The 23,993-nt window shown below is 40.4% G+C and overlaps 1 protein-coding gene across 1 annotated transcript in view; it reads left to right on the top strand.

Moving 5' to 3' along the window:
- Positions 1-23,993, top strand: part of FIG4 (FIG4 phosphoinositide 5-phosphatase) — a 138,249-nt gene that overhangs the window by 48,446 nt on the left and 65,810 nt on the right. The window contains exons 9-15 of the mRNA XM_082633553.1: positions 682-844; positions 1,288-1,385; positions 10,169-10,302; positions 11,575-11,691; positions 13,479-13,524; positions 14,620-14,768; positions 15,752-15,918. Coding sequence (XP_082489679.1) covers positions 682-844; positions 1,288-1,385; positions 10,169-10,302; positions 11,575-11,691; positions 13,479-13,524; positions 14,620-14,768; positions 15,752-15,918 — 874 coding nt within the window. The remainder of the gene's footprint in view (positions 1-681; positions 845-1,287; positions 1,386-10,168; positions 10,303-11,574; positions 11,692-13,478; positions 13,525-14,619; positions 14,769-15,751; positions 15,919-23,993) is intronic.

Raw genomic sequence — 23,993 nt, 5'->3', positions numbered from 1 at the left:
AGACAGATTGAGCAAGACATTGGGTTTTGATCCTGCCTTAAAATAGCAACATTTGTTCTTAAAATTATATCAACAGTGAACATAGTTATAACTGGTGCTTTAAGAAAAAAGCAGAATTTTGCAACTCTATTTTTTACTTTTGAATATTTCAAGGGTAATTAAACAGGTACATTATTAATGCCTCTAAAATTATTCTTTGTCATATCATTCATATACTTTTATAGGTAAAGCTATCTGAAGATTTTTTTTTTCTCTCCGTCAGGCATCTTTTATTTGAATCTCACTCTTTCTTTTGTCCTTTTATTCCTCCTTGGTCTTCAGAATTGAATTTTCATATTTCACTGGTCTTCCTAACCTCCTGGATAATTTCATGTGATTTTTTTTTTTTTTGGTCTCCTTCTCTGCCATTTATATCACTCAAGCTGTTCTCTATCTATTTCTTGTATTATTAGCTATTTAATTTGATTTTTCCCTTGTCTATTCTCTGCTATTTTTAATTGCTTCCTTTATTGCATTTTAATGATTTTCCTTTTTTTAATATGCACATTGAATGTTGATCAACATTTACCTCTTTTAAAACATTCTAAGACTAGGAATTATATTTTCATTGTGTACTTGACATTTTTTCCATTAAAAAATTCTAAGGATATAAAATATTTTTAAATGCATGTTTCTTTCCAGGGTGATGTTGCAAATGAAGTGGAAACTGAACAAATACTCTGTGATGCTTCTGTCATGTCTTTTACTGCAGGAAGTTATTCTTCTTATGTGCAAGTTAGAGGATCAGTTCCCTTATACTGGTCTCAGGACATTTCAACTATGATGCCTAAGCCACCTATTACATGTGCGTGGAACAGTCTTTTTTAATAGTAACTCTTCTTTACCCACATTTAGAGATAGTGAACTACTATCACAGAAATCTCGTAAATGCTTGGGTTTTAATGAAGTTTTAGTACTGAAAATTAGATCATTTAGAAGAAGGACTACTAATATTTTTATGTAATAACTTTTATATATGTATTTTAAATTTTGGCCACTAGTAAATTATTTATATTATGAAATATAAATGTAATTATTTATATTCAGAAATGTAAGAATCATTCAAATTCAATAAATATATGAAGAATGATTGATAAGCTCGAGAGGAATTTGAGACATGAAACTACCAGAAGATTAGTAGAATTGCATTTCTTTAAACATTATAATGCAAAACAAAACACTGTACTTCTTTTATTCTTTCCTTACAGTTTTCATTCTGGTACTTACTCATTTTTTTTGTCCCCCCAGTGGATCAGGCAGATCCATTTGCCCATGTGGCTGCCCTTCACTTTGACCAGATGCTTCAGAGATTTGGCTCCCCCATCATCATCTTAAATTTAGTGAAGGTATGACGTGCTATCTGTTTGGTTATGAAATTCGGTTACACTGGACAACATGGAGAGGTTTAACAAGCCTGCTTTGCCTCTCCCCAGAGGAGAGACTTGTGGATTTATCATGCTGTGATGGCTCATGGTGTCTGAACTGTCTGAGCCTCTGTCCTTTGGCCTCTGATTCCATGTGGCCTCTTCCCTGGGTACGTGGGAGAATCCGTGGTGTGTTCCCTAGGGAAGAGAGCAATGAGCATGTCAGTCTCCTGATTTTCTGGGGTGAACTAGGTGCGGGTGAAATTCTGCCTCAGCTTCTAGGACAGCTTGGAGAAGGAAGCATGGAGATGAAACAGCCACAGCCTAGCCTTGATACAACCACTTCTGTTGACCATCCACAAGATCTGCTGGGCAAGATAATATGTGGTAATGGGATCTAAAGACTAGATTCAGAAATTGGGTGTGGTTGTAGCTCAAGGATCGGGTGCACAGAGTGGTGGTCTGGCTTCATAATTCTGTGCTTCCTTGTCAGAGTACACTGTCTGGTCAACGTATCTTGTGTATATGAGTAGGCAGTCAGGTCAAAGGCCTGGGGTAGAGGGCAGGGCGACTAGATAAGAAGAAATAAAAGGAATCCAAATCGGAAAAGAAGAAGTAAATCTGTCACTGTTCGCAGATGACATGATACTATACACAGAGAATCCTAAAGATGCTACCAGAAAACTACTAGAGCTAATCAATGAACTTGGTAATGTAGCAGGTTTCAAAATTAATGTACAGAAATCTCTTGCATTCTTATACACTAATGATGAAAAATCTGAAAGAGAAATTAAGGGAACACTCCCATTTACCATTGCAACAAAAAGAATAAAATACCTAGGAATAAACCTACCTAAGGAGACAAGAAATCTATATGCAGAAAACTATAAGACACTGGTGAAAGAAATTAAAGATGATAGAAACAGATGGAGAGATACCATGTTCTTGGATTGGAAGAATCAACATTGTGAAAATGACTATACTACCCAAAGCAATCTACAGATTCAGTGCAATCCCTATCAAACTACCAATGGCATTTTTCACAGAGCTAGAACAAAAAATTTCACAATTTGTATGGAAACACAAAAGACCCCAAACAGCCAAAGCAATCTTGAGAATGAAAATCGGAGCTGGAGGAATCAGGCTCCCAGAGTTCAGACTATACTACAAAGCTACAGTCATCAAGACAATATGGTACTGGCACAAAAACAGAAATACAGATAAATGGAACAGGATAGAAAGCCCAGAGATAAACCCATACACATGTTGTCACCTTATCTTTGATAAAGAAGGCAAGAGTATACAATGGAGTAAAGATAGCCTCTTCAATAAGTGGTGCTGGGAAAACTGGACAGCTACATGTAAAAGAATGAAATTAGAACACTTCCTAACACCATACACAAAAATAAACTCAAAATGGATTAAAGACCTAAATGTAAGGCCAGACACTCTAAAACTCTTAGAGAAGAACATAGGCAGAACACTCTATGACATACATCACAGCAAGATCCTTTTTGACCCACCTCCTAGAGAAATGGAAATAAAAACAAAAATAAACCAATGGGACCTAATGAAACTTCAAAGCTTTTGCACAGCAAAGGACACCATAAACAAGACCAAAAGACAACCCTCAGAATGGGAGAAAATATTTGCAAATGAAGCAACTGGCAAAGAATTAATCTCCAAAATTTACAAGCAGCTCATGCAGCTCAATAACAAAAAAACAAACAACCCAATCCAAAAATGGGCAGAAGACCTAAATAGATATTTCTCCAGAGAAGGCATACAGATTGCCAACAAACACATGGAAGAATGATCAACATCACTAATCATTAGAGAAATGCAAATCAAAACTACAATGATGTATCACCTCACACCAGTCAGAATGGCCATCATCAAAAAAATCTACAAACAATGAATGCCGGAGAGGGTGTGGAGAAAAGGGAACCCTCTTGCGCTGTTGGTGGGTATGTAAATTGATACAGCCACTATGGAGAACAATATGGAGGTTCCTTAAAAAACTACAAATAGAACTACCATACGACCCAGCAATCCCACTACTGGGCATATACCCTGAGAAAACCATAATTCATAAAGAGTCATGTACCACAATGTTCATTGCAGCTCTGTTTACAATAGCCAGGACATGGAAGCAACCTGTGTCCATTGACAGATGAATGGATAAAGAAGATGTGGCACACATATACAATGGAATATTACTCAGCCATAAAAAGAAATGAAATTGAGTTATTTGTAGTGAGGTGGATGGACTTAGAGACTGTCATACAGAGTGAAGTAAGTCAGAAAGGGAAAAACAAATACTGTATGCTAACACATATATATGGAACCAAGAAAAAAAAATGGTTCTGAAAAACCTAGGGGCAGGACAGGAATAAAGACACAGACATAGAGAATGGACTTGAGGACACAGGGAGGGGGAAGGGTAAGCTGGGACGAAGTGAGAGAGTGGCATAGACATATATACACTACCAAATGTGAAATAGATAGCTAGTGGGAAGCAGCCGCATAGCACAGGGAGATCAGCTCGGTGCTTTATGACCACCTAGAGGGGTGGGATAGGGAGCGTGAGAGGGAGACGACACAAGAGGGAGGAGATACGGGGATGTAAGTATACATATAGCTGATCACTTTGTTATAAAGCAGAAACTAACACACCATTGTAAAGCAATTATACTCCAATAAAGATGTTAAAAAAGTCACAAACCAATAATAAAATAATACTGAATTTTGTATTTTAAAAACAAACAAATCATAGCCGTCTCTGTTGCAATGAAATGAAATGGAAGAATCTCATTCTGTGGCCAGGAAAGCTCTGAGTGTATGAAAAGCAAGGGTTTTGTTATGTTATGTTTGTGGCAGTTGGCCGACAAACTAGTACTATCTGAGATTATTCTAAGAAGTTGGTTAGTAAGTATGATTCAATTTAATTAAAAACCAAGGAATCCTATGTCCATTTAGTCCACCATTTGACAAGCAGTTTTGAAGGTTTCCTTTGTGCCAGGGCAATCATAGAAGCAGTGGCTGCCTTCCCAGGGCTACCAGTCTAACAGAGGAGATGGTGAAGTGATGCAGAGGTACCGACACTGGGTTACGATGCTATGAGAGCTTATAAGGGGAAAGAAGTCTTCCCTGAGGAAGCGATGAGTCAGCTCAGCCTGACCGAAGAGGCATTAACAAGGCCAAGAAGAAAGAGAACGGCAGGTACAAAGGCCCTGAGACAGGAAGGGATTTGGTGGGTTTAAGGAAGAAAAGGCTTGTCTGGCTGGGTCCCAGAGGATGAGGGAGTTATGCCAGACATGCAGAGCCTTGTAGGGTGTGTTAATGAGTCTGGTCTTTATCCTGACTTTCCAAAACGATTGAAGGTTTTGTATGGCTGAGAGGATGGTGATCAGATTTCTGTTTTGAAAAGATTGTCCTGACCTCAATCTAGAGAATGAATGGATTGGTACAAGGCTAAAGTCTATGTTGGAAGACCACAGGCTGTTAGAATTTTCCAGAAAAGGGTAACTGGCCTAAACTCGGGTGGTGTGGTAGAGGTGGAGAGAAGTGGACACAGGCAGTAGACTCAGTGATGAGCTGGGTCTGAGATGAGGGAGAGGGAGATGTCAGGCTTGATTCCTAGGTTTCTGGCGAGTATCAGGTGGATGGATGGTGATGCCATTCACTGAGCCAGGGACCATGGACTCAATCTGTGAGGGAAGATGGTGAGTACAGTTTGGATGTGCTGAGGTTTGAGATGGATTGAGTCCTGTCAGAGGAGCTGGCAAGTGAGTGGCCGGTGTGTGAGATAGAAGCTCAGGAGAGAGGTCTGGGCTGAGATGTGATTTTGTGGCTCATGTGTGTCCCAGCGATATTTGAAGACATGGGCATGGAGGTGATGCCCATTTAGAGGGTTCAGAGTGGGAAGAGGGAAGAGCCTCCAGTCTTGTCTTGAGGACCCCCCAGCTCTTAATGTCCAGTTAGAGCAGGCGGAGTCTGTAAAGGAGCCTGGGAAAGAACAGACAGAAAAGTAGGAGGAAAACCAGGTGAGCGCTGTGTTATGACAACTAAGAGAAAGCATGTTTCATGATGAAGGAAGTAAGCAACCAGCAGTGGCAAAGGCTGCTGACAGGTCAAGTCAGATGAAAACAGGAAATATGCTCCTTGGTGTTACCCACACTGAGAGCACTGACTGAAGTGGACTGAGCTGTACGAGGACTTCCCTTGTCCTGGGGAAATGAAGTACCTAAAGAGAAATGAAGAAGAGTTGGTGTTTTCATCAGTATGTTGTTGTTGTTGTTTTTTAAGAGAGCATAATGCTGTGTTTAAAAGCCTGTGGGAAGGATCCATTTGGGATCCTTGAGAGGTATAAAACACAGGAGAGAGAAAGGATGATCAGGGGCATCATGTGCTTCAGAAAGGAGGAAATCTGAAACATGGAGGGAGGAATTATTTTAATGGGAGGACAGAGAATAGTAAGGGTGTGTGCGCGTGTGTGTGTGTGTGTGTGTGTTGTGTATGCGTACATGCTCCTTCCTGATGACTTTAACTTCTCCTTGAGGTAAGAGGGAAGGTCACCTGCTCAGAGCAGAGGTTTGAGGGTGGTGGAAGTTTCACAGCCTTCATGTATGTGCGAGGGTGGATTGACCAGAGACCTCCAGGCAATGCTAAGGGCTAATTTCAGGTTGGTGATCAGGATTTCTTTCTTTCTTTCTTTCTTTTTTTAAATTAATTAATTTATTTTTGGCTGCGTTGGGTCTTCGTTGCGTCACATGGACTTTCCCTAGTTGCAGTGAGTAGGGGCTACTCATCGTTGTGGTGCGTGGGCTTCTCATTGCGGTGGCTTCTCTTGTTACGGAGCACGGGCTCCAGGTGCGTGGGCTTCAGTAGTTGCAGCACACGGGCTCAGCAGTTGTGGCTCGCAGGCTCTAGAGCGCAGGCTCAGCAGTTGTGGCGCATGGGCTTAATTGCTCTGTGGCATGTGGGATCTTCCAGGACCAGGGATCGAACCCGTGTCCCCTGCATTGGCAGGCAGATTCTTAACCACTGCGCCACGAGGGAAGTTCCCCAAGATTTCTTTTTTTTTTTTTTTTTTTGTGGTATGCGGGCCTCTCACTGTTGTGGCCTCTCCCGTTGCGGAGCACAGGCTCCGGACGCGCAGGCCCAGCGGCCATGGCTCACGGGCCAAGCCGCTCCGCGGCATATGGGGTCCTCCCAGACCAGGGCACGAACCCATTTCCCCTGCATCGGCAGGCGGACTCTCAACCACTGCGCCACCAGGGAGGCCCCCCAAGATTTCTTAAATTCTGCTATTGCCTGACTTTTCCTGGCAGGGCTTGTGTATGGCTGTGAGCACAGAGGAAGTAGATAATTGGGTTCGTTCAGTTCTGCCAGGCAGGCATGATGTAGAAAGACAGATAATAGGAGTTTTGGATGTTGGCGGAAGTCTGATTGAAGCAGACCATGAAACCTAAGCTGGAGGAGGGGGAGTAATGGAGAGGGTGATGGAGAAAGCAGTGCTGTCGGTGGACTGGGGTCCTGGTGAGGTGGGCTGTTTAAAACAAGCCATCTGAAAATAAAAGAGGTTCTGGATAAGAAATGTTGAAGGCAGAGGAGTTACCTGTGGTGATGACTTGATCTGAGATGTGAGGGTGGGAAGGATGGCTTAGCTAGAGTGGAGGAGGAGCAGGTACTGGGAGCTGCCCAGGCCGGGGGCACAGACCGAGATCCAGTTGCGGGGAGAGGACCCTAGAACTAAGTGCGAGGGTTCAGAGGAGCAGGGCGTGTGTGTGCCTGCGAGCGTGTGGCTCGGGGGAGGGGAGTGGGGAGGAGGGGCTGGGGACAGTGAGGCAGGAAGCTTTATTTCTTCCTTTGTTGCTCTTTGCTTTATGAAATTATTGCATCCTATCAGGGATTGACTTTGTAAAATAAATCATTCAGGTATTAAATACATCATTTTTTAGACTTTTGTTCACATCAGTTCAGAAATTTCATTTTCACGTCTTTCCCCCTATCAACTCAGAGTAATATACGGCAATAGGTGGATGATCCACAACCTCAACCTGATATTGAACAATAGCTATAAGAGACATAATCAAAAAATTCAAAAAGGAAAACTCTAGTAATAACCCTCATGAACATTTTTCTAGTAAACTATAAGCAATAAGAGATTGTTAGTATAGAAATAAATTATTGCTGAAGCACTAAATTACAAGGTTATCGCTAGAACATAAACATCGACCTTAATTAGTGAATTTTCTTCATATTTTACAGAGTCCTTATAGTGTGGTTAAAAGCTATGGTTAAGTGGAAATTCAGTTTATGATATTTGAAATAATCTATTTCTCTATTAAATACGCAGGTTCAGAATATAATATCAGATACGTGTGGTTGTAAAGTGTTCCTGCCCAGCTTTCTCAAATGAACATTTATTTCTTAATATTTAAAGGGCAGTCAGTGGATTTTAAAATTGTCCTTGTTCGTTGTTTCATTGCCATAAAAATCCTGGCAACGACTAGAAAATTGTTTGGAGATTAAGTTGCTGTTTTGTAGAATAGAAAAAAATGTTCTGTTGTTTTTGTCATTAGTTATTTTATTCATAGGATAAGAGAAGATGTTTATTCAGTTCACTTAGAACTCATTAACTTGTCAGAGAATGTGTGTACGTGTGCGTGTGTGTGTGTGTAGCATGATATCAGCGAATATTCACTCTTTATTCTGCCTCCATATGAAGTGTCTAAAGTGGAATACTTTTCTTGATTTCTTTTCTCTTTTGCCCTGTGCTGTGCACTATCTCCTGCCCTCCCTCCACTCCACCATGTGGAGGTTTGAGACACTGCTTGTCAGACATTTTGGAGCAATCCTTATACTGTCAGTGCTGCTACTGGGGATCAATAGGAAGCCAACCAGGGATCTGATGTCATTGTACATCAGAGGACTTTAATCTGGGGTCCATGGACGGCCATTGGGGGGGTGTCTCTGAACCCTTTGAAACAACCACTTGCATATGTGAAGTTTTCATCTGGTTGTTAAAGGGGTCTGTGACCAAAGAAGGTCGATGAAACAATCCACTAGCTAATCCACTGTGGGCAGACAATGCATAAAGCAGATTCTTTACGTAGAGATGATTGAAAGTTGATGAAATAACCTTATCCCTCTGTCTCATTAAATGTCAGATTTGATATAAGAAATTCAAAAACTTTTTGTTTCTCTAGTTGGCTTAAAGTGCTTTTGAGAAAGTTACAGGTATACAATTGAATTTTCTCAGATGTAAAAATAAGCTAAATATTTGTTCATCCCAAACTGGTTTAATGCTGTTCTTAATCAGTTCTTATCTAATTCCTCCATATATACAGCTGTGCAAAATAGACACCCTTTTTCTGTTTCTCAGTGATTATCTAATTAAATTCATGACAGTTGAAAAGTAATCACCATGGTTGAAAACAGTGTAGACCTATTTTGATGCCAGCAATAGTACCTCAGTGCTGTATCCATATTGCTGAATTAATTGTTTTTTGTTTGTTTCTATGTGAAGTCCTGATCAGGATAACAATAAAGTTAATTTTTATTAATCCTTACCATGTGTCATATGCTCTGATAAGAAGCTATCATGTTTCATCTCATTTAAACCTCACATTAATCCTTTAAGTGAGATACTACTGTTACCCATTTTACAGACGAAGAAATGGAGGCCCAGGAAAGTTGAGAACCTTGTTCAAGGCCATGTGGCTGGTAAGAGGCAGAGCCAGCACTCCAACCACAAAGCTGGACACTGTGCACCAGCTCCTCTTGAATGGGAGGCAGTATGATATCTAAGGAGCTACAGCAGGCAAGGAGGTGGACAGCCAGGTTTAGTTCCATGAACGCCTCTCAGCCTCAGTTCATCCAGCCACAGTGTAAAAGGGGAAGACATGGCTGCCTTGGCTACCTCATGGGGATTTTATGAGAGTCAAGTTTAAAAGCCTATGAACAGGACTTCCCTGGTGGCCCAGTGGTTAAGAATCCCCTTGCCAGTGCAGGAGACACAGGTTCAAGCCCTGGTCCGGGAAGATCCCACATGCCGTGGAGCAACTAAGCCCGCGTCACAATTACTGAGCCTGTGCTCTAGAGCCCGTGAGGCACAACTACTGAGCCCGTGTGCTGCAACTACTGAAGCCCACGCACCTAGAGCCCATGCTCCACAACAAGAGAAGCCACCACAATGGGAAGCCCATGCACCGCAATGAAGAGTAGCCCCCGCTCGCCGCAACTAGAGAAAGCCTGCACACAGCAACGAAGACCCAACACAGCCAAAAAAACCAAAAAGCCTATGAAGCCTGCGAAAGCGTTCTCCACTCTGCCAGTTTGGGGATTAGCCATCTAGGCCCAGTTGATTTCTCTCTGGTCCTTAGCTGGCGGGTTGGAGGGTTGGAGGTTGGAGGTTCCTTTCTTCTGGTCCTTGGGAAGTTTTCCTTTGCCAAAGTGGAGTGTGCGGTGTGGAGTGTGTAGGACGGGCCTGTGTAGGGTGAGCTGGGCTTCTTGGGACTGTAGGAGGTGATGAGGAAGAAATCTGATCTCCTTGAGTCTTTAATGTTCATTATCTGTTGACTATAATTCAGTGATGCATTTATTTCTTTGCATTTATATTATTTTAATTTGAGTAGGTAGGTTTCATTTTTGTATATTTAGCACTTCAGCTTTTTGTCTTAGTGGCAAAGTTATGTTAAAAGTCTGTTCCTCTGATTTAAGGTAGTTAGAACACTGAAAATGTTTAATTTTTGGTAAAGGAACGAGAGAAGAGAAAGCATGAAAGAATTTTGAGTGAAGAACTCGTAGCTGCTGTGACCTACCTCAACCAGTTTTTGCCTCCCGAGCACACGATTATTTATATTCCTTGGGATATGGCCAAGTACACCAAAAGGTGAGCAGATGCTCATACGTCTGGTTATATTTTCCTCTTCTTGTGATGTAAAATAGCAGGAAGCTGATCTCTCTGGTAAAGTGAATGTTACTTTTTTCATTTCCTTTGTGAACCGGCTTGAGGGGCTGTTTAACTGCTGGTGTATAATTTGAGGGCTTAAATTAGTTGACCAAATTCTTTTTGCCCACCATTTTTACCATTTAGAAATTCTCTTTGAAGTATCTAGTGACCTCAGAACATCTTTACTCTGCTGCTTTTCCTTAAAGGCATTAGTTTCACTTTTTTCTATTTCATTCTTTCTCCCTGTTTAATCACTTTCTCAGACACCGCTTTCAGATTATCTCACGCATGGATGAACCAGCACTAACTCTTGACTGTTTATAGTAAATCCAAACCCCTTAGTGTAATGTTAAAGCCCCATCACCTGGTTGGTTCCAGAATGCATAACTTCTTCTTTATTCCCAGGGCTGTTCTGTTCCTGAAAAGCTAACCTTCATGTTCTGTCCCCAGTGCAGCAGCCAAGGTCCAGTTCTGGAACCTTTGTTCCTGTTGTTGTTTCCCCCTGCCCTCCGCTGGCTGCTTTCCCACCTCTCTGTCAAGATCTGATTCAAAACTCATCTCATCCAAGGAACTTGCATTCATTTACGAGGGGTCATACAAACATTAGGCTCATATTGAGGTCTCCGTTATTTTTAAATGTCACTGTATTGTTTTGCACTTGACTCGTACTTTTTTCTGAGTCATTTTATGTAGTTAGATACATGCATGTGTGCGCACACAGAAACATACACACACACACACACACACACACACACACATACATACTTTCCCATAGTATAAGCCTGGTTGCAGGTTGGTGCCATTAGTAGTAATTTATTTTCCAGTGTTTTCTTCCCCTTCCACTGCACTGCGCATTGTGCTCTCTTCACATTTCATGAATCCATATTTAACTGACTGTACTCTTGGGGAGTGAAAGGCTTTGGGAAAAGCTCTTGCAGGGGGATGTCATGCGCCCGAGTTTAAGGCTTGCCAATAGTTGCTGTCGAGTTACAGGCCCTTCATGTCTCCTTGCGCCAAATCTTGCTAGTTATTGAGTACACATTGCATTCTAGAAATTAATTCTTACAATGTTCCTATTGAGTACAAACCAGAGATTTAAAAAATTAAATCCCTGAGTGTCATTACTGTAGACTTTACTTTAGATGTGAGAATAAATATGTATTAAGACGTGGGCTCTTCTCACTTCTCTTCATTCTTCCTCCTTGCCCTCAGCAAGCTGTGTAATGTTCTGGATCGCCTGAACGTGATTGCAGAAAGTGTGGTGAAGAAAACAGGCTTCTTTGTAAACCGCCCTGATTCATACTGTAGCATTTTGCGGCCAGATGAAAAGTATGTATGGTGTTTTAAAACCTAAAAGAAATCAAGAATTTTGCTCTTACAGATAAAAAGTATTCTAAATATGAGCAGTTTGACTCCTTGGAAGATGGATGATTTTATTCCTTTGGGGAGACAAGACACGCAGCCCATGGGACTGTGGAATGAACATTCTTGATGGCATGCAGTTTCCTCTGCGGGTATATACCCTGAGATGGAAGCCATGGAACCTGTTGCTTCTTAGAATAAACATTACATAAAATATTTCTGTAAAGTAAAATTTTCTGTAATGAATTCTATTCTTCAGTATTAAATAGGAGCAGGAAAATTTTTCTAATAAACCAGTGTATACATTAGTATTTAAACTGACATTTTAATGAAAATGTATCATTGTATTATAGTTAGTTGCTCACAAGTCTTTCCTCATTACTACTTTGTGAGCTCCTTCAGATCAAGCAAATGAGCTTTATTTATCTTTTAAGGGACCAATATTATATATTTCCAGTATTTTATTTTCAGTTAGTAAAGTTAACTATAATGGTAAACACACACACACACACACACACACACACACACACAGGGAGAAAGCAAAAACAAAAAACAACCAACTACTAATGTGTACGTCTTTGCAAGTAATCCTTTTGTTATAGTTTGAATTTCGGGGCACCTGTGACCAGGGTCCCCAAGACCGCTCCCAGGCTCAGTGGTTCACTAGGAGAACTCAAAGGACCCAGCATATTGTTGTTCTCTTGGCTGTGATTTATTACTACCAAGCAAAACAAAGCAAAAGTAGCCAAGGGAAAAGGCACATGGGATGAAGTCCAGAGGAAATTAGGGTCATGCTTCCAGAGTCCTCTCCTGGTAGAGGCACACAGCGCTAATCCCCCCAGCGACTTGTGACAGTGTGTGTGTGAAATGTCACCAGCCAGGGGAGATGATGAAAGACTTGGTGCCAGGGTATTTATTGGAGGTGGTCCTATAGGCAGCCTCTGCCTGGCAGCTTCCAAAATTTCAGACTCGCAGAAGGAAAGGATGTTCAGCAAACCATGGTGTTTCTACAGACGGCTTAGGCACATTGATCCATTCTTGTCTGTTCTGGGAATGGTGGGAACTGAAGTTCCAGACTCCGGCCAAGGGCCAGCCTTGTAAGCAGGCCTTTCTGAGGATAGCAGTCAGGCCTGCTGTGTTAATTTTTTTCTTCACTGCACCTTGTTTTAAATAATTAAAATATTTTAAATAATTAAAATAGTAATATCATTATATAGTACTTACATAATAAGAACATTTCCCCAGGCATTCATTAGCACGTGGAGAAAGTATGTAGGAAAGAAAATAATAAGGAAGAGTGTAAAAACAACCGAAGGACTGTAACAAAGCTCCATGAAGAAAAGCTGGAGGAGGTGGGGCCTCCTAACGTTGAGGGGAGAAGAATCAGGCTTGGAAGATTTTATTATAAAATTGCCCTGCAATTATTAGTCATGTCTGTAGAGACCAAACAGGAAATGGGCTTAAATTAAAGCACGAGAGATTTTGGTTGAACATGGGTGACAAAATGCTAAGAGTGTAGGGCTGGAGCAGGTTAAGATGCTCCTTTCCTGGTCTCCCTTTAGAGCATGGATAGCATTCCATCTCTGTGACTTGCATATTCACTTTCCTGAGAGAATGAAAGTAAACTGAATCAGCTGATTATTCAGGGGCATTCAGCCCTATTACTTTGATTCTTAATAAAGAGCTAGTACCAAATATGAATAGAGATTATGTTATTAAAATTTTTTAATTAAAGCATGTATTTTTAAACACAGGTGGAATGAACTAGGAGGATGTGTGATTTCCACTGGTCGCCTGCAGGTATAGATGACATTGTATTAATAATGAATAGAATCTGTATCCACAGTGTATGATGTTTTCTGAAAGCAATCATGGAGAGAGATACTTCTTACTGAATGCAAAATTATTAATCATTTGAAAATGAGGGTTTTTTTTAAAATATGTTTATTTATTTATTTTTGGCTGCCTTGGGTCTTCGTTGCTGAGCACTGTTTTTTTCTAGTGGCGGTGAGCAGGGGCTATGCTTCATTGTGGTGCACGGGCTTCTCATTGCGGTGGCTTCCCTTGTTGTGGAGCACGGGCTCTAGGCGTGTGGGCTTCAGTAGTTGTGGCACGTGGGCTTCAGTAGTTGTGGCTTGCAGGCTCTAAGAGCGCAGGCTCAGTATTTGTGGTGCACGGGCTTAGTTGCTCCGCAGCATGTGAGATCTTCCTGGACCAGGGCTGGAAGCCGTGTTCCCTGCATTGGCAGGCAGATTCTTAACCACTGTGCCACCAGGGAAGTCCTGAGAATGAGGTTTAAAAGCCTTACTGCTAGTGTTTAACTCTTGCAAGGGATGTGTAGCTGAAATAATAATCGCCCACAGATTTTTTCTATATAGTATACATTTTGTTATTGGAAATAGAAACAGAAATGTGAAAAGAATAAATGAAAGAATATGAATGAAATATGAAATGAAATATAAAATGAATGAAATGTGAAAAGAATAAATGACTTTGGAAAATGAGTCAAATACAACAGTATATATATTAATTATGCTTTAAGAATGAAATGGCCTCACCCACTGAATATTTTAGTTTGTATAGTAAAGGAGATAGATCAGGGAAAAAAGCACATATTTTACTAATTGATACATGTGGAAAATGTTAGCTATTTTTATCTTGTTAAACTAAAGAAAATAATTCAGATATAGACTAGAGGGTGCAATGATGCTGTTGCGGCAGTATTAAGTGAACAGCAAATATAACCTTTTATAATGAAAAAAATGTTCTTCACTATTTGTTCAGGAATAATACCCTGCCTACAGCTATCTTCTACTGCTTAAAGAAATCTAAAGTAGGATGGAGGTAGTTTTGGTGACTGAATAATGAATGACAGTTCAAGGTGTTTCTCTTTAGACTGGTGTTCTTCGAACCAACTGTGTGGACTGTTTGGATCGCACCAACACAGCACAGTTTATGGTGGGGAAATGTGCTCTGGCTTATCAGCTGTATTCCTTGGGCTTAATTGACAAACCGAATCTACAGTTTGATACAGATGCAGTTAGGTAAGCTTTATTTTCTGCCTTTCGAATGCCTTTCATATTGACAGAAAGCAAACCTGATTAATAAGGACTTTTATGAACTTGTTTCTCCTTTCAGCTTCTTAAAAACTATGTTGTTAAAAGACATTATTCAAATTAATTTTGTAATATATATTTCTATTAAAGCCTTGTGTATTGTTACCATGGTTTTTATTTTCCTATTTGTGTTAATTATCAATAAACATTATGTACTTCAGATAAATCCATGGTGGGTTTTTAAAAAAACAAATCCAGACTGCATTAGGAAAAAAAAGTAATAAGGCTTCATATATTTTGAATTAAACATATAAGACAGATAAAAGATTGATTCTTCAGTAAGGAATACTGTTTATTCGCTGTCCATTGGGTCCATGACATTGTGTGAAGTACCATTTCTTGAAAATGCAGTGATCACTGTTATAGGTCCTCTGAGATAGTCATAAAGGCTCTGTCAAAAAAAAGTGATGAGCTTACAAATGGCCAAGTCCTCAGATATCACTGCACTAAAAAGTCTTTAACAGGCACTTGAAGAAACATAAGTTTCAGACGTGTATTTCTAGGAAATAATACGGTTTATTTGTGACAAGAGCATGTCCTTTTTTCCCGAAGGCAATTCAGAGAGAACAGAAAATTCTGTCGTGGGAGGTAAATTGATTTGGCAGGCTGCAGAAAGTTAGGATTCTTTTGATAGAGTTAAAACCACCTTGGTCTGGCTTTGATGGGTTATGCTTTTGGTGCCCCTGCTTTTTTTTTTTTTATAGCATTTTCTTTGACTTTGTTGCTTATTAGACCATTACTGTAAAATATATTTTGCATGTGCATATATCTTCAAGATGTTGAAGAGTCTACTTGAAAAGAAAGGCCTAGAGGAACTCATACAGTAAAATACTTGTTTCGAGTCCACGGCTAAGTGAATACGTGTGTAATACTTTGGGTGAAATTCTTTAGTGTTTGTGTGTTTTGCTCAGGTTATTTGAGGAACTCTATGAAGATCATGGGGATACCCTGTCCCTTCAGTATGGTGGTTCCCAACTTGTTCATCGTGTAAAAACCTACAGAAAGATAGCGCCGTGGACCCAGCACTCAAAAGACATCATGCAGACCCTGTCTAGATATTACAGCAATGCCTTTTCAGGTAATTCTGGAGTAATATGCATTTTTAAGACTTATCCTGATGTGCATTTTTTTCTTATACTTTTTTTTTAAGCTAACTGGATAAGTAAAGTCAAAATTAAATGTTTTAAAAGTTTAAATAAAACAGTCTGTCACTTAAGAGGTACTCAGTAAATATTTGTTCAGTAAATGAATGAATAAACTTTGTATTTTAAATAGGGCACTTTGGCCACCCACAATTAGAGCTTTTACGTACTTGAGAATATTTGATTCCTCGGCTTCTGCCTTGTTCTGAATTTCTGCTTGCAAGAAATAGATAAATTTGTTCAAGAGTGTTGAGTAATTATTTTAAATAGAGTTCATCATTTTAACAATTGTCTAAGAATGTAAATATCACTGATTCTTTGAAATGTCAGCTAGAAATGAGTTGTAACATCAACACTAAATTTTACTCTTTTCTTATTTTATGACTTGGGAATACTAAAAGAAACAGGTGGTTAAAATGGCGCTTTTCCTGCCTCCATTCTGATGGGATTTCCAAAACAATAGATATCACAGACCAAAGTGATTGTGAGACAGATCCCAGGCACAGAATTATAAAGGAAGTGCTCAGGCTGATTCCATGAGTCTTGGACTCTTGAACCAGATCAAAGATAAAGATGTTTACAGGGGCTTCCCTGGTGGCACAGTGGTTGAGAGTCCGCCTGCCGATGCAGGGGATGCGGGTTCGTGCCCCGGCCCGGGAGGATCCCGCATGCCGCGGAGCGGCTGGGCCAGTGAGCCATGGCCACTGGGCCTGCGCGTCCGGAGCCTGTGCTCCGCAATGGGAGAGGCCACAACAGTGAGAGGCCCACGTAACACACACACAAAAAAAAAAAAAAAAAAAAAGATGTTTACAGAACGTAGAGAAGAGATTGGTAAACAGAGTCTTCGGAGTGCACTGTTGCCATGCAGTGACCGTCATCCACCCCTACTCCTTCACCTCCAGCCTAGAGAGAACTAGGACTCTGGACAAGCTTAATGTAGTGTTCTATTGTTGGAGGGACCCCATGGAGCTGTTGGCTTTGGACTGCTGTGTAGCAAAGCTGAAGCAGAGGGATGGGCTGAGGAGAGGGCTGCCATGTTGGGAATGGCCTACCCTCCCAGAGTTGGTTAGGCCAAAGGATCCTTGAGTGTTTATAGGTGCCCAGAGGCAGGCCTCATGGGGGAGAGTGCTGGCATGGTGTTGGCCTAGGTCCTGGCCAGAGGGACCGTAGCAGCAGGAACCAGGAAGTGATCACTGGATTCCCAAGGAAGGAGTAGCAAGAAAATGCCTGATGTGAGAAGATACATGTGCTCACACCAAGGGAACTGCAGGAGAGTCCCCAGTGTTGGGAACCTCAGAAGAGTGCCTGAAAATATCCATAAGAGTCAGCTTTCAACATTTCCTATGCCCAGAGAGAATGCAAAGGCTAAACTACTACTAACAGTTTGGTATACTATGGTTCAAGTGTATTAGTTTTCTATGCTATCTAACAAATTACTAAAAAGTTAGCAGCTTAAAACAACATGTATTCATTATCTCATGATTTCTCTGGGTCAGAATTCCAAGCACAGTTTAGCTGGGTTCTCTTCACAGGGTCTCACAGAGCTATAGTCAAGATGTCAGTCAGGCTGTGGTCTCAACTGGAGGCCTGATTCAGGAAGAATCCACTTCCCTGCTCATGTGTTTGTTGGTGGAATTCAATTCCTTGCAGTTCCACGTGGACTTGTTCCTTGTAGGACTCATAGCGACTTGCGTCTTCCTAGTTGGTATGGGGAAGATGGTCTCTAGAATGAGTCTGCTAGCAAGACAGAGTCTTGTATAACATAATTAATCATTGGAGTGACATGCCATCACTTTGCCATATCTCGTTGCTCAGAAGCAAACCATTGGTCCCACCCACACACAAGCAAAATCTGTATCAGTTTCCTAAGGCTGTTGTAAAAAAATAATACAAACTAGATGACTTAAAACAATAGAAACTTATCTCACAGTTCGGGGGTAGAAGTTCAATATCAAGTTGTCAGCAGAGCCAAGTTCACTGTGAAACCCATAGGAGAAAGCTTCTTCCTAGATTCTGATATTTTGCCTGCAGTCCTTGGTGTTCCTTGGCTTGCAACTGCAGCACTTCAGTCTCTGCTTCCATTGTCACGTGGCCCTTCTGCCTTTGTATGTCTAGGTCTGTGTCATTTCCCTCTTCCTGTAGGGACACCAGTCATATTGGGTTAGGGTCTACCCTAATTCAGTATAACAACATCTTTGTTTTTATCTTTTTTTTCCTGAAGCTGAGACTCTTTTTTTTTACATCTTTATTGGAGTATAATTGCTTAACAATGGTGTGTTAGTTTCTGCTTTATAACAAAATAATCAGTTATACATATACATATGTTCCCATATCCCCTCCCTCTTGCGTCTCCCTCCCACCCTCCCTATCCCACCCCTCCAGGCGGTCACAAAGCACCGAGCTGATCTCCTTGTGCTCTGCGGCTGCTTCCCACTAGCTATCTACCTTACGTTTGATACTGTATATATGTCCATGCCGCTCTTTCACTTTGTCAGAGCTTACCCTTCCCCCTCCCCATATCCTCAAGTCCATTCTCTAGTAGGTCTGTGTCTTTATTCCTGTCTTACCCCTAGGTTCTTCATGACATTTTTTTCTCCTTAGATTCCATATATATGCGTTAGCATACGGTATTTGTCTTTCTCTTTCTGACTTACTTCACTCTGTATGACAGACTCTAGGTCTATCCACCTCATTGCAAATAGCTCAATTTCGTTTCTTTTTATGGCTGAGTAATATTCCATTGTATATATGTGCCACATCTTCTTTATCCATTAATCTGATGATGGACACCTAGGCTGTTTCCATCTCCAGGCTACTGTAAATAGGGCTTCTATGAACGTTTTGGTACATGACTCTTTTTGAATTATGGTTTTCTCAGGGTATATGCCCAGTAATGGGATTGCTGGGTCATATGGGAGTTCTATTTGTAGTTTTTTCACCTTTTTTTTTTTTTTTTTTTCCTGTATGCGGGCCTCTCACTGCTGTGGCCTCTCCCGTTGCGGAGCACAGGCTCCAGATACGCAGTCTCAGCGGCCATGGCTCACGGGCCCAGCCGCTCCGCGGCATGTGGGATCCTCCCGGACCGGGGCACGAACCCGCATCCCCTGCATCGGCAGGCAGACTCTCAACCACTGTGCCACCAAGGAAGCCCTATTTGTAGTTTTTTAAGGAACCTCCATACTGTTCTCCATAGTGGCTGTACCAATTCACATTCCCACCAGCAGTGCAAGAGTGTTCCCTTTTCTCCACACCCTCTCCAGCATTTATTGTTTCTAGATTTTTTGATGATGGCCATTCTGACTGGTGTGAGATGATATCTCATTGTAGTTTTGATTTGCATTTCTTTAACGATTAAAGATGTTGAGCATTCTTTCATGTGTTTGTTGGCAGTCTGTATATCTTCTTTGGAGAAATGTCTATTTAGGTCTTCTGCCCATTTTTGGATTGGGTTGTTTGTTTTCCTGTTTTTGAGCTGCATGAGCTGCTTGTAAATTTTGGAGATTAATCCTTTGTCAGTTGCTTCATTTGCAAATATTTTCTCCCATTCTGAGGGTTGTCTTTTGGTCCTGTTTATGATTTCCTTTGCTGTGCAAAAGCTTTTGAGTTTCATTAGGTCCTATGTGTTTATTTTTGTATTTATTTCCATTTCTCTAGGAGGTGGGTCAAAAAGGATCTTGCTGTGATTTATGTCATAGAGTGTTCTGCCTATGTTTTCCTCTAAGAGTTTGATAGTTTCTGGCCTTACATTTAGGTCTTTAATCCATTTTGAGCTTATTTTTGTGTATGGTGTTAGGGAGTGATCTAATCTCATACTTTTACATGTCGCTGTCCAGTTTTCCCAGCACCACTTATTGAAGAGGCTGTCCTTTCTCCACTGTACATTCCTGCCTCCTTTATCAAAGATAAGGTGACCGTATGTGCGTGGGTTTATCTCTGGGCTTTCTATCCTGCTCCATTTATCTGTATTTCTGTTTTTGTGCCAGTACCATACTGTCTTGATTACTGTAGCTTTGTAGTATAGTCTGAAGTCAGGGAGCCTGATTCCTCCAGCTCCGTTTTTCGTTCTCAAGATTGCTTTGGCTCTTCGGGGTCTTTTGTGTTTCCATACAAATTGTGAAATTTTTTGTTCTAGTTCTGTGAAACATGCCAGTGGTAGTTTGATAGGGATTGCATTGAATCTGTTGATTGCTTTGGGTAGTAGAGTCATTTTCACAATGTTGATTCTTCCAATCCAAGAACATGGTATATCTCTCCATCTATTTGTATCATCTTTAATTTCTTTCATCAGTGTCTTATAATTTTCTGCATACATGTCTTTTGTCTCCTTAGGAACGTTTATTCCTAGATATTTTATTCTTTTTGTTGCAGTGGTAAATGGGAGTGTTTTCTTGATTTCACTTTCAGATTTTTCATCATTAGTATATAGGAATGCCAGAGATTTCTGTGCATTAATTTTGTATCCTGCTACTTTACCAAATTCATTGATTAGCTCTAGTAGTTTTCTGGTAGCATCTTTAGGATTCTCTATGTATAGTATCATGTCATCTGCAAACAGTGACAGCTTTACTTCTTGTTTTCTGATTTGGATTCCTTTTATTTCCTTTTCTTCTCTGATTGCTGTGGCTAAAACTTCCAAAACTATGTTGAATAAGAGTGGTGAGAGTGAGCAACCTTGTCTTGTTCCTGATCTTAGTGGAAATGGTTTCAGTTTTTCACCATTGAGGACAGTGTTCGCTGTGGGTTTGTCATATATGGCCTTTATTATGTTGAGGAAAGTTCCCTCTATGCCTACTTTCTGCAGGGTTTTTATCATAAATGGGTGTTGAATTTTGTCGAAAGCTTTCTCTGCATCTATTGAGATGATCATATGGTTTTTCTCCTTCAATTTGTTAATATGGTGTATCACGTTGATTGATTTGCGTATATTGAAGAATCCTTGCATTCCTGGAATAAACCCCACTTGATCATGGTGTATGATCCTTTTAATGTGCTGTTGGATTCTGTTTGCTAGTATTTTGTTGAGGATTTTTGCATCCTCGTTCATCAGTGATATTGGCCTGTAGTTTTCTTTCTTTGTGACATCCTTGTCTGGTTTTGGTATCAAGGTGATGGTGGCCTCATAGAATGAGTTTGGGAGTGTTCCTCCCTCTGCTATATTTTGGAAGAGTTTGAGAAGGATAGGTGTTAGCTCTTCTCTAAATGTTTGATGGAATTCGCCTGTGAAGCCATCTGGTCCTGGGCTTTTGTTTGTTGGAAGATTTTTTATCACAGTTTCAATTTCAGTGCTTGTGATTGGTCTGTTCATATTTTCTGTTTCTTCCTGATTCAGTCTTGGCAGGTTGTGCCTTTCTAAGAATTTGTCCATTTCTTCCAGGTTGTCCATTTTATTGGCATAGAGTTGCTTGTAGTAATCTCTCATGATCTTTCGTATTTCTGCAGTGTCAGTTGTTACTTCTCCTTTTTCATTTCTAATTCTATTGATTTGAGTCTTCTCCCTTTTTTTCTTGATGAGTCTGGCTAATGGTTTATCAATTTTGTTTATCTTCTCAAAGAACCAGCTTTTAGTTTTATTGATCTTTGCTATTGTTTCCTTCATTTCTTTTTCATTTATTTCTGATCTGGTTTTTATGATTTCTTTCCTTCTGCTAAATTTGGGATGTTTTTGTTCTTCTTTCTCTAATTGCTTTAGGTGCAAGGTTAGGTTGTTTATTTGAGAGGTTTCCTGTTTTTTAAGGTGGGATTGTATTGCTATAAACTTCCCTCTTAGAACTGCTTTTGCTGCATCCCATAGGTTTTGGGTCATCATGTCTCCATTGTCATTTGTTTCTAGGTATTTTTTAATTTCCTCTTTGATTTCTTCAGTAATCACTTCGTTATTGAGTAGTGTATTTTTTAGCCTCCATGTGTTTGTATTTTTTACAGCTCTTTTCCTGTAATTGATATCTAGTCTCATAGCATTGTGGTCGGAAAAGATACTTGATACAATTTCAGTTTTCTTAAATTTACCAAGGCTTGATTTGTGACCCAAGATATGATCTATCCTGGAGAATGTTCCATGAGCACTTGAGAAAAATGTGTATTCTGTTGTTTTTGGATGGAATGTCCTATAAATATCAATTAAGTCCATCTTGTTTAATGTATCATTTAAAGCTTCTGTTTCCTTATTTATTTTCATTTTGGATGATCTGTCCATGGGTGCAAGTGGGGTGTTAAAGTCCCCTACTATGAGTGTGTTACTGTCGATTTCCCCTTTTATGGCTGTTAGTATTTGCCTTATGTATTGAGGTGCTCCGATGTTGGGTGCATAAATATTTACAATTGTTATATCTTCTTCTTGGATCGATCCCTTGATCATTATGTAGTGTCCTTCTTTGTCTCTTCTAATAGTCTTTATTTTAAAGTCTATTTTGTCTGATATGAGAATTGCTGCTCCAGCTTTCTTTTGGTTTCCATTTGCATGGAATGTCTTTTTCCATCCCCTTACTTTCAGTCTGTATGTGTCTCTAGGTCTGAAGTGGGTCTCTGGTAGACAGCATATATATGGGTCTTGTTTTTGTATCCATTCAGCCAATCTGTGTCTTTTGCTGGGAACATTTAGTCCATTTACTTTTAAGGTAATTATCGATATGTATGTTCCTATTCCCATTTTCTTAATTGTTTTGGGTTCGTTATTGTAGGTCTTTTCCTTCTCTTGTGTTTCCTGCATAGAGAAGTTTCTGTAGCATTTGTTGTACAGCTGGTTTGGTGGTGCTGAACTCTCTCAGCTTTTGCTTGTTTGTAAAGGTTTTAATTTCTCCATCAAATCTGAATGAGATCCTTGCTGGGTAGAGTAATCTTGGTTGCAGGTTTTTCTCCTTCATCACTTTAAATATGTCCTGCCAGTCCCTTCTGGCTTGCAGAGTTTCTGCTGAAATCAGCTGTTAACCTTATGGGGATTCCCTTGTGTGTTATTTGTTGTTTTTCCCTTGCTGCTTTTAATATGTTTTCTTTGTATTTAATTTTTGACAGTTTGATTAATATGCGTCTTGGCATATTTCTCCTTGGATTTATCCTGTATGGGACTCTCTGTGCCTCCAGGAGTTGATTAACTATTTCCTTTCCCATATTAGGGAAGTTTTCAACTATAATCTCTTCAAATATTTTCTCAGTCCCTTTCTTTTTCTCTTCTTCTTCTGGGACCCCTATAATTCGAATGTTGGTGCGTTTAATGTTGTCCCAGAGGTCTCTGAGACTGTCCTCTGTTCTTTTCATTCTTTTTTCTTTATTCTGCTCTGCAGTAGTTATTTCCACTATTTTATCTTCTACGTCACTTATCCATTCTTCTGCCTCAGTTATTCTGCTATTGATCCCATCTAGAGTATTTTTAATTTCATTTATTGTATTTCTAATTGTTGCTTGATTCATCTTTAGTTCTAGGTCCTTGTTAACTGTTTCTTGCATTTTGTCTATTCTATTTCCAAGATTTTGGATCATCTTTACTATCATTATTCTGAATTCTTTTTCAGGTAGACTGCCTATTTCCTCTTCATTTGTTAGGTCTGGTGGGTTTTTATCTTGCTCCTTCTCCTGCTGTTTGTTTTTCTGTCTTCTCATTTTGCTTATCTTACTGTGTTTGGGGTCTCCTTTTTGCAGGCTGCAGGTTCATAGTTCCCGTTGTTTTTGGTGTCTGTCCCCAGTGGCTAAGGTTGGTTCAGTGGCTAAGGTTGGTTCAGTGGGTTGTGTAGGCTTCCTGGTGGAGGGGACTAGTGCCTGTGTTCTGGTGGATGAGGCTGGATCTTGTCTTTCTGGTGGGCAGGTCCACGTCTGGTGGTGTGTTTTGGCGTGTCTGTGGACTTTTTATGATTTTAGGCAGCCTCTCTGCTAATGGGTGGCGTTGTGTTCCTGTCTTGCTAGTTGTTTGGCATAGGGTGTCCAGCACTGTAGCTTGCTGGTCGTTGAGTGAAGCTGGGTCCTGGTGTTGAGATGGAGATCTCTGGAAGATTTTCGCCGTTTGATATTATGTGGAGCTGGG

Source organism: Mesoplodon mirus, assembly GCF_964341445.2.
Source record: "Mesoplodon mirus genome assembly, chromosome: 10".
NCBI lineage: Eukaryota > Metazoa > Chordata > Mammalia > Artiodactyla > Ziphiidae > Mesoplodon > Mesoplodon mirus.
Note: the sequence above shows the minus strand (reverse complement) of the source record. Positions and strands in the feature narration are given on the sequence as shown.